General features: G+C 45.7%; 5 protein-coding genes across 5 annotated transcripts in view; all 5 read right to left on the reverse strand.

Moving 5' to 3' along the window:
• rps3 (ribosomal protein S3) overlaps positions 1 to 148 on the reverse strand; it is a 1,701-nt gene extending 1,553 nt beyond the window's left edge. Inside the window, exon 1 of the mRNA in view lies at positions 1 to 148. This exon is cut by the window's left edge and continues 1,553 nt beyond it. Within this exon, the coding sequence (YP_010185090.1) occupies positions 1 to 148 (148 nt within the window).
• Positions 149 to 1,550: 1,402 nt separating this feature from the next.
• On the reverse strand, positions 1,551 to 1,916 carry orf121b (hypothetical protein). Its single transcript has one exon. The coding sequence runs from the start codon at positions 1,914 to 1,916 to the stop codon at positions 1,551 to 1,553; it is 366 nt and encodes a 121-aa protein (YP_010185091.1).
• A 1,354-nt stretch (positions 1,917 to 3,270) lies between these two features.
• Positions 3,271 to 3,600, reverse strand: orf109b (hypothetical protein). Its single transcript has one exon. It carries the CDS (start codon positions 3,598 to 3,600, stop codon positions 3,271 to 3,273), a length of 330 nt encoding a protein of 109 aa, YP_010185092.1.
• Positions 3,601 to 4,760: 1,160 nt separating this feature from the next.
• Positions 4,761 to 5,315, reverse strand: rpl5 (ribosomal protein L5). The gene has a single exon. It carries the CDS (start codon positions 5,313 to 5,315, stop codon positions 4,761 to 4,763), a length of 555 nt encoding a protein of 184 aa, YP_010185093.1.
• A 40-nt stretch (positions 5,316 to 5,355) lies between these two features.
• ccmC (cytochrome c biogenesis C) lies at positions 5,356 to 6,105 on the reverse strand. The gene has a single exon. The coding sequence runs from the start codon at positions 6,103 to 6,105 to the stop codon at positions 5,356 to 5,358; it is 750 nt and encodes a 249-aa protein (YP_010185094.1).
• Positions 6,106 to 10,000: the final 3,895 nt, after the last annotated feature.

Consider the following 10,000-nt stretch of genomic DNA (forward strand, 5'->3'; position numbering starts at 1 on the left):
TCGTAGGTGGACGTATCGAACCGAAATAAGACCTCATATTAACATCTTGATACACTGATTTACCATAATAATAAATAGAGTCAATGCTGACTCCGCCGTGGGAAGAGCCGCTTCTTTCTTGCTTGATAGGGGGGCTTCCATTCACCAACGCAGACTAAAAGTGCTCTCCGAACCGTGCTGGATAGTCACCCATCACACGGCTCTCAAACCCAACCTGTGGTGTATCCCGGGAGACAAAGTAAAAGCGTTTGATCCCTTGCCCCATACTTTGATGAGATACTCCTCCCCGCTGATCAAGCAGCGACGCTGCTCGTGGATAAGCCTAGCTTTAAGCTGCTATCGTTTGGTTCGGATAAGTCAAGTCCCTTCGGTCGGTTCGCTCAGGTGGTCTTTCCTTATCTTCCCTAACGTTCAGATTCTGGTTTGAGAAAGGAGCACCGGCCGAGCGCCCTGAATGAATAAAAAATTGACAGCAGAGGGAATCAATGATTCTTATTCGACTGAGTTGAAGCTAGCAAGACGTCGATTACACACACACCGGGGAGGTTGGTAAGAACTGAGGGACAATGCCCCCCTAACCTAAGTGGGCCTACCGGCGAAGCAGCTGGTACTTGATCGGGCGGGGGCGGTTTGGTTTCGTGCAACGCCCTCGCAGCAGGAAGAGGAAGTTTTTGAAAGGAAACGGCCTTTGTATAGGGTTCCAAACCTGCCTGATGAAAAAGCCCTTTCTATCTTATTAGTCAAGCCTAAACGTCCTTATTGAAAACGGCCTAGCTAACGAGCAATCTTTCTAAAGTGCTAACGCGCCTTATATTAGAATCTTAGTAAAGCAACCTTTCGCCTGAACAGGCCTACTTACTAATTAATAAAGCGGCAACAAGCACCCTCCCTTCTTGCTTTAGTTTGATTGCAGCTAGCGCGATTGACTAATAGAATAGAAAGTCAAGGCTCTTCTCCTGTTTTACGAATCTACAACTCTCTTTACTGAGAGAGACTCCACCCATATCCCTACTAGTGGTTATTCTTTTTTTTTTTCCATTCTATCTATCATTTGTTTGACAGCTTAAACTAGGCCCCACTTTAGATAGGGTTTCGGTCTTAATCAAGATAGGTCAAGGGCGCGCCGGAACGGTCGGTAGCTGCTTAGTCTCATCCGAGAGTCTAATCTCCTTGTACTGCTTTTTCAAAGAAAAAAAAGAAATCAATAAAGAAGGGGGTTGATTTAGGCTCCTTCCCTTCCACTGCATAGCTGCGCTAGCAGGTACTACGAGCCCTCTGTCCCACGCATCTAACCAGCTCGCGCGGTTCACCGGTTTCACCGAAAACTCTCATTTGTTGAAGCGGAGCATAGTGCGCTTTAGGTGCCGAGCGAGAAACGTCTCCTTCTTTCGTTTCGGTTTATTCCTTGATCTGAAACTTAGCACTTGTTTTCTTATTGATTCCAGGGGCGGCGGCGTTCTTGAATGAAGTCTATCCGAACCCAATTAGCACTTACTTCTCAGATCAGGCTAGGCCTCTCCAGCTGAGCTGGGCGCCGGGCCCTGGATGCGCTAGCGATTGGCACATAGGGGATTGCCCCGGTTTCTCGGCCTGGTATCCTGCACCTCGCGTTCATGATATCTACATTCAACTGTGCCCCGGAGACAGGGTCGAAGCACGCCCCCGCCCAGTGTGCTTCTTTCACGACATGCTCTGGTCCCGGGTGTCTTCCAGTGGTCTTCTAGCGTTAGAAGAAGTCGTGTCCGTCCCGGACATCTGCAACGTCCCCCCACGCCTTTCTTTTTTTCTTTTTGACAAACGGAAGGAAAAGACTGACCTATTTGGTGACTTTCGCGGTCGCCCTCACTGAACCGACTTGAATCTGAACTACGATTTTTCTCAAGTCTTACCGAAATCGGATTTCCTTTTCGTGCCATATGTGCTTATACTTTACTTTCTTTTCCCCTTTTTGATTCCCGGTCCAATATTTGTTCTCGAAGGCCGTAGTACTATGGTAACCAAGATCCAGAATATTCCGATAAATAGAAATCATAATAATCAGAATAACATTACTTTTTACGAATGGCATAATTGTCCTATTTTTTCCTCGATCTTCAAAGAAAACTGACTCCTCCTACTCCTTCTTCTCCTTTAGGATCGTCGTTGGTCCTTCTTTCACTAATGATCTCACCATTTTTAGTCGTTCGCGCGAGGGACTATCCTTTCTATCGCTTGCCCTTGCTTTTCGCTCATGGTCTTCCTACTCCGATCTCGCTTCGGAGGAAGCATGGTGTTAAACGAGGTCAGTGAAGCATACCTTCCATCCAGTGCTATGGTTTGCACGGAGATGTTGAGTAAGACCATCTTCCCTCTGCACAGAAGGGTTTAAAGCGAAAAGTGTCTTTTCGGTAGAAGGCCCAATTTAAAAAGACGCTGTTTTCCCTTATCCGAACGGGTCTTGCAAGAAAAGAGGATTTCATATTGAGCTCCAAATATACGCTATTGGGATGGGATGGCTCCTACTAGCCTTCCCCCCCTAAGAACCGCACGTGCGAGTTCCCCCGCATACGGCTCAAGTGGCGAAGGCCCTTTCCTTCGCGCTTGGTAAGCGCTTCGCTGTAGCCAAGCTTACTGCTAGCCTATCGGCTAAAGCCAAGCCTCGACCGCGACTGCTCGTCGCTTCTGGCCGCCTTATTCCGTCACCCGAGATCCAAGTCAGCACCGGCAAAGATCTCTTGCTTCCTCGCGGCCGGGCCGGCTTGGAAGCAAGCTACCCGTTGCCTATCTCACCCCCTTTCCCCTTTTCATAACATAATAAGGTAAGCTTCCAAAGCTCCTTCCTTCAGCTGGGTGAGCCTTCGCTTTTTGGACTGTCTTCTGCCCAATGCGGTACCCCCGTTTTTTGGTTCCCATTGGGTTTACCTTGTTCACAGGTCGACCCCATGGCAGCAAGAAAAGGCGATCTTGTGCTATACTCCGGTGATCTCTTTCCTACCGAGGCACGCAAACTCCCATCGTGTCCCAGATCACATTCCGTGAATCGAAAGGAGAAGCCTACTCATCCATCAGCTCCTCTCGTAGATCGGCGCGGTTTTACGAAGCGTCTAAGCACAGTTCACTCGCGTTGATCAGGTTGCCGCCACTCCTTAAGGTTACCTGTTGTATCATACACTTCTTGCATTCTTTCCCACGCTTCATACCCCCCCCTCTTTTAAGATAAGGTAAAGGGCCAGGCATGGTGGGGTAGGAGCATCCAGTCGGCAAATCTTTTTTTGGCTTGACCAAGAAGTCTTATGTCCTACGAGTCGCACGGCGTTTTAACCGAAAGAACTTCTTGCGCAATTCATGCCTTTCTGCTTTTATGACCAGAAATTGTTTCTTTATTTCCATTTCAAATTGTTCTCTGGACTTTTTATCAATATGAGGTGATCGTAACACAGTATATAAGACTCGCGATTCAGGCAATCCAATCTTCCGTGTGTAAGGCGGAAGCCCCCAAAAAGGGTTTTCAAAAAATGGGTGATCAAAAGATCGAATCACTATGCGTATCTTGGTGGTCGTTACTTTTGGTGGTCTTTCTTTTTGGCTGACCCCTCTTCCTGTTTTATTGATCAGAAGCATCTAGCAGCGCCACGCCGGCTTAGAATTGGATTAATGAAATTCTAAGGGCTAAGGCTCCCATCCCCCTCCCTTCCACCGATTTACTGATCTTTTGATCAGACGCCAGACCTTGCTATCGGGATAAAAGGCCCCAGGCCGTCTTTCAAGCGAGCGAGAAATGGTAATTGGTTCTTCTCCGCCTTCTCCTCAACCTCTCGCACCACAAAATCCGCGGCGCATTCGATGTCATCGCACCCTTCGGCTTACCCCGAGCGATCTCTTGTCCAAACAGATTTGTCCATCAGTAATGGGGCTTTCGTGCTTTAGCACTTGGATTTAACCTTTCATAAATCCCCATCAAGTAGTTCTTGATAAAATCCGTGATCGTCTCATTATTCGAAATATAGCTGCCCCCCCTGTCCCTCTTTATTTTGTTCAACCCCGCCGCCTTTTCCGCCTTTTGATTTTAAAGAATTCTCTTGTCTTATTTATTTCCGAGATGCATTCTTCTTTTTTCGGATGATTCCCGCCCTCTACAATCTCTTTTATTTGAGGGAGGATCTCGGCGCCTTCCTATTTGAGGCCGCCGAAGCATCTTTCTCTGCCTTTTTCCGCTCAAGAATGGCTTTTCTGCGATCAGGCTCTTTTTCGTAATAGACGTCTTCAGCCGGTTGAGGGGGGGAGCCTCAGGCGGGGGGCCGTTGAGATCCGGAATAGACGAGCCGACACCGCCTCCGACGGGGAGACGAAATCCTTCCATGGCCGAAATAAAAAAATAGATAAAGTACACAAATGGACCAAAGAAATAGACTCCCCAAGTCAAGGCCCAGCCCAAAAGCAAACAAGAGAGGAAAAAAACAGGTTTGTTTTGGGCTACCGAGACGCTTTCTTTATGCCCATCAAAGCACCTCGAGATGCTAATCCGCGAAAAACGATACGAGAAATTCGGAAGAACTCATATACGGAACGAAGGCGGCCCGTGAAAATACATCGGTTTCTTACTCGTGCAAAGGAACTCTTTCTTGGCAACTTGGACAACTTATAACGATGTTTGTCCCGCATCTCACTATAAAGATCGGGATCTTTACAAAAAAAAGGCTTTATAAAGCTTTCGTCTCAATTCATATTTAGCCGCGAGCAATCCCCGTTTGTGATCTCGTATATTTCGCTTCTCCGACATCTTACTTACTTTCCCCCTCCTCTTTTTGCAATAAGCCGCTCCACAGTGGTAAAGTCTCATCTTGTGTGTTGGCCGAAGTGACAATAGTCGCGTTGAACCCTCGAATATGTTCGAAGATCTCGAAATGCTCTCCCAGTTCCGGGGATAATTCGCAAAACTCCGTTTCCATCGAGAATTGAATGGAGTTTTCCCGTATTTCGACCGGAGAATCTAACAGAGACATTACTGTGGAGATTCTGAACAAAAAATGAGACATTCCATGCCCTCGGAGAGCGCTTTGTCGTGCTAGGTCACTGACAGACCCCTTATTTGACCCCAAGAATGGATTGGATCGAAACGACTTTCCTGTCGAAGCCCTTTTTTTCTGTATTAATTTTTGACCGCGCGGAATCTCCATAGCCAATTTTCCATTTTTTATTATGAAATCAGAAGGTGCCGCCTTTGGTACTACTCTTATTTTACACGATCCGGGAACTTCCATAACGTTGGCGTGATTCGGTTTGAGCAGCAGATCCTGATGTGATACATCTTCGTAATGAAAATGGAGTGGAAACATGAGTTAGCTTTTCAAATATCTATAGAAGGAGCGCTGTGAGCTATCTGCCCCAAAGAGATTCAGCGAGTGAACTAGGTTTTGGTATTCCTTCTCGAGCTTCTATTTCTTCCGTTAAAGAAGATTCGAGAAAAGATGGAATAGGAAGACGTGTTTCCAGAACGAACAAGATACGAGTTGAGAAGGGGGAGTTAGCAAAGTTAGACAAGATTGGAATGGGCATAGGAACATGTATTGATGTACCAGATCGGCTAATGCTCCCAGGTTGATGCGATGTATTCCACCAGTTGACCGAAGACTTGATTATTGGTATATCGATCGGTCCAACACGGATTGAAATAGGAGCCGGTTCGACAGAAAGCTTTTGAAAACGCAGTGCACCCAGGTAAATAAGGAACGAGATGAATACAGAGGTTAAACGAGCATCCCACACCCGAAAGGTGCCCCACATAGGTCTTCCCCGAAACCCCCCAGTAACTAAGGTAAACAACGTAGAAAAAGCACCCATTTCTGTACCGGTTCCGGAAGAGCGAAGAAAAAGGGGATGTTTTGTTAATAGGAACAAGAAAGTGTTTATAGCCGTAGCGATATAAACAATAATACTCATCCGAGCCGCAGGAACATGTACATACGGAATACGAGAATTTCCACCTTGTTGAAGATCTAGTGGTGCTACCCGAAGACTTAAATGAATAGCCATCGCTGTTAAGAACAACCGAGATCCAATGAGAATTTGCGCGTAGCTTCTGGTCTTTGACATCAAAAAAGAAGGTTGTAATAACGAAACGGACATGTGAGAATTTGGTCCTAGCTAGTGGAACAAGAAAGACATGGATCTATATTCAATACACAATCAAAGGATTTCCCCCAAAAAAAATAGAATAATTCCCCTTGCTTTGTTTTCGCTCCGCTCGTGCGTGGCACTCCTTGCTCGCGGGGCGGCATACCTAAAAAAGAAAGGTTTTTGAATTGCTTCTATTTTCGGTCAGGGGTTAGCGTTCGACCTTCTCTCCTACGCCATTCTCACGAATCCCCCCTATCTACTAAAATACGGGCCTTTTCCTTTTGTCCATGAATGATAAATCATAGATTGGGTACTATCATATAGCTTTGTATCGGCTAAGTTCACGAGTTGGAGATAAGCGGACTCGAACCGCTGACATCCGCCGCAGGGTAAACCACCGCCTCTCAGGTCCCCCGACTGATTCTACCATAGAGGCCAACGATAGACAATAACTCCCCCCCGAACACAGCTTACAACTTTCATCGTACTGTGCTCTCCAAAGAGCAACTCTTCTCAAAATCTCACTCAAAAGGTGCTAAGATCCATTCCCGAGAGAATCAATTCAATTCCTATGGTCGCCATGGATGAAACGATTCTTATATCGAATACCCTCAGACGCAACGCACATCTATCTAACAAAGCAAGCACTTTCCTCGGTAAGGCCCGGGTATGCCTCCTACCTTCCTTCTGACCCCGCGCAGTGAGCAAGCATCAATCAATCAATTAGATTTCTTTCTTGGGATTCTTATTTTAGTGAGAACCCCATTTCACTAATCGCCAGGAACTTGGTCTCATGGCCATATGATGATAGAAGCATAACTTTTACATATTCACTTTGCTTAGATCCTTCCTCCGGCTAAGAGTCTTTCAATTCACGGATGACTTCACAAGGAAATGATTCTCGCTAGAGGAATTCTTCTAACCTTAGTGTAGTGACGCGCTATCCCTATTATGATGAGCCCGGTGCTTGGACCACCCAATCTATAAAGATTCGAGTTTACAAGTGACCTGACTCAAACTTAGATCTTTTCAAGTTCATCCTAGCTATGCTATCATCTCAATCATTCTTCATTCACTTCGAGTCCGAGAATTCCCAATCCGTCATTCTTCTTAGTCCACCGAGGGGGCTAACCAGATAGATGGTGGGTCTATGCAAAAGAAGAATATGAGCTAGATTTTCATCCCCTTTCAGTTCCTTATCCTTAGAACAGTAGGGTTTGAAGCTGGCAAAGTCAATAAATCCAGCAGTAAAAGGGGCAAGTGCAGTCACTCAACCAACGCCTTTCAAGCAATCTCTTAAGTAGGGGTAGGGCTCTTAGGCAGCAATAGGAATGACTCTGACAACCTGTCTCAATCTTTACCTCTCCAGGATCAAGAAAGACCTCTTCTTCTAATTAAGATGTTTTCTCTCTGGGAAGTTTTCAAGCCAATCTATGAGTCTCTTTCCTTTAAAGCCTTGAAGTTCTAATTTCAAGTGAAGCAAGTAGAATTTCTAGTCAAGCATCAGAGTCAGGGTCAGCCCTGTCGGCCAAGACGGATGTCCTTCTTTCTCCTAGAGAATATGCTTTCCCCATCTCTTTTTTAGTGCGTGTGTCTCTAGGCCTAGTGGCTATCCTCTTTCCTGCAGTCCTAAGCTCAGCCCCTATCCTTATGTATGGGCTTCTAATCTAAGGTACGCCCGTCCCTGGAGATATGAGTTTACAAGTGTTGGATTCTGAAACAATAGCATTCTATACTTCTCTGTCTATCGCTCTCACTATTATCTTAATCTGAATGTCTAGGAAGCAGGAATTTCATTGTGCTTTCAATAGGCTCAATGTCAGGTCTAACTGATGTTCCCAAACACTTCAGCAAGAGACATCCATTTTTTTATCTTCTTCTTTCTTGTTGATGTAGCAGGGTATCTAAAGGGGTATCTAATTGGAATGCTAAGGTCAGGCCTTGTGTAAATCTATCCTAATCCCAGTCCAGCGGTCTCTGTCCCTTAGGCAAGCGCAGGAAGCACTCTTTCAAATGGGAAAGAAAGATGGGGTGTACTATCACCTGGACTAAGGTTATCCTATTTCCTTTGCAGATTAAGCAGGCACTTTTTTCTTTTCACTTGAAGGATAAGGTTTTCAACACCCCACCTACTTACTTTTCAAGCCAGGAAGGGGACTAGTCTCTTAGTTAGCCAGTCAAGGCGTCAAACGAGCGAGCAAAGCAAGGGCTAGGTCAAGGTCAAAGAGAAAAAGGGTAAAGGGTTCTGAAAGATGCTCGAACCTAAAAGATTGTGTGAGATGATCTTTCTCGTCAGAGAGTGAGAGTGAAGCTTTGTCCCGAGAGGATATCTATAAAGTCTCTTCTTTCTATCCTTCTACCTGACCTGCTCTATAAAGGAATGCTTCTAGGAGTTGGAGATCAACCAGCTCTGATAGAAGAAATGGAATTTCTTAACAAAGATAATATCTTCCAATAGCTGGACAAAGAAGCTTCGTCGGATCTTCCCTGAAAGCAGGGGGGAAGGCAAAGAACCATGAGACGGGTTGATCGAAGAGCTGCTAACAAGCGAAGGCAGGATTGAACTGATTGATTATTTGATTGCTCGGAGGATGCACAGAACAGCGTCGCTCGCTTCCGTCCTATTCTCTTAGTCTACTATGCATGGCAACCTCGACGGATTTGGTAGGGCTGGGTGAGGGAGATTGATCGCTTAGCTGCTTTGCTTAGCTCGGAACGATGGACAGCAGATAGCTCCGAACACAAGCTATGACTGATTAGCAGTGCACTGCGTAGGTTGCTGCTTATCCCGGGATAGGAACGAATGAGCTGCCCTTTGCCCGGCCGATCATCCAATGCTTTCGTCCGTCTCCGCTCAACTTGGAGGATAAATGCATTTACTGGGCGACTCGAGGAGGTGGGTACGAATGAAAAGTCCATCAAGCCCAAGCCGAGGTCGGAGATAGAATGGCTTTAAGCTCTCATGATCGTCGAATAACCGATTGCAGTTTTTATTCTCCTCAGTTCATGAGTTATTGTTAGGCCCTACGACTAGTAGTGCGTTCACTCCCGGATTAACACTCACAAAGGAATGGCTTTTAGAAAGATTCTTTGGTAGGAAGGTCTCTCAATTCCTAGACTATGCTCCCAACAGCTGATTCTAATGTAATGTCAAACCTTCAGCGTATTCTGATTCACTTGCCGGGTCGCCGGCTGCTACTAATAAGAACCTAACTTAAGATCCGGATATACTTCCCGATCAACTGCTATTGGTCCTTGCTCTGGTGCTTATAGCCTCGTATACGGATTTTAGGGCATTTAGCTAGCCTATATCTCCGCTATCGCAGTAGTTGTTCTAAACAGGCATTAGACAAATCAATCTCAATTCGACTCGCATAGCTAAACCACTTCATTCCCCTTTACAGCTAGGTTATGAAAGAACTATGGCATAGCTACTATATAAGCTATATAAAGTCAATAGCAAGACTTGCTGTACTGGCTCTATATGCTTATGGCAAGTGAGTATACCGTATATAGAAAAGGTATACTCACTTGCTTTCAGGAATAGCACTTCTTCGCCTACCTCTAGCTCTGGCACCAAGACTACTTCTGATAACGATAGCTCTGGCAATGAGAGCTCTGGTGGCAACAACACTTCTTCTACTACTTCTGATGCCCGGGAGCGGGTGCAAGAACGAATCAAAGACCGAGATCAATGTTGTTGAGTCTGAGGTCCATGGCAATGGCAGAGCTTGAGAAACGAGAAGCTACTAGAAGAGCTCACTATTTACGTTATAGAGTATAGATGTGGCCTGTCTCTATAGTGAACCCTATTTATGGTTGGTTCTATTATCTATAGAGTGATAGAAAATAGTACATGTTGTGCTGACCCGGAGATTGTTTTGTGTCCAGGTAGTCGGCCTCA

The sequence above is a fragment of the mitochondrial genome of Apium graveolens (genome assembly GCF_009905375.1).
Source record: "Apium graveolens strain L.+W99A mitochondrion, complete genome".
NCBI lineage: Eukaryota > Viridiplantae > Streptophyta > Magnoliopsida > Apiales > Apiaceae > Apium > Apium graveolens.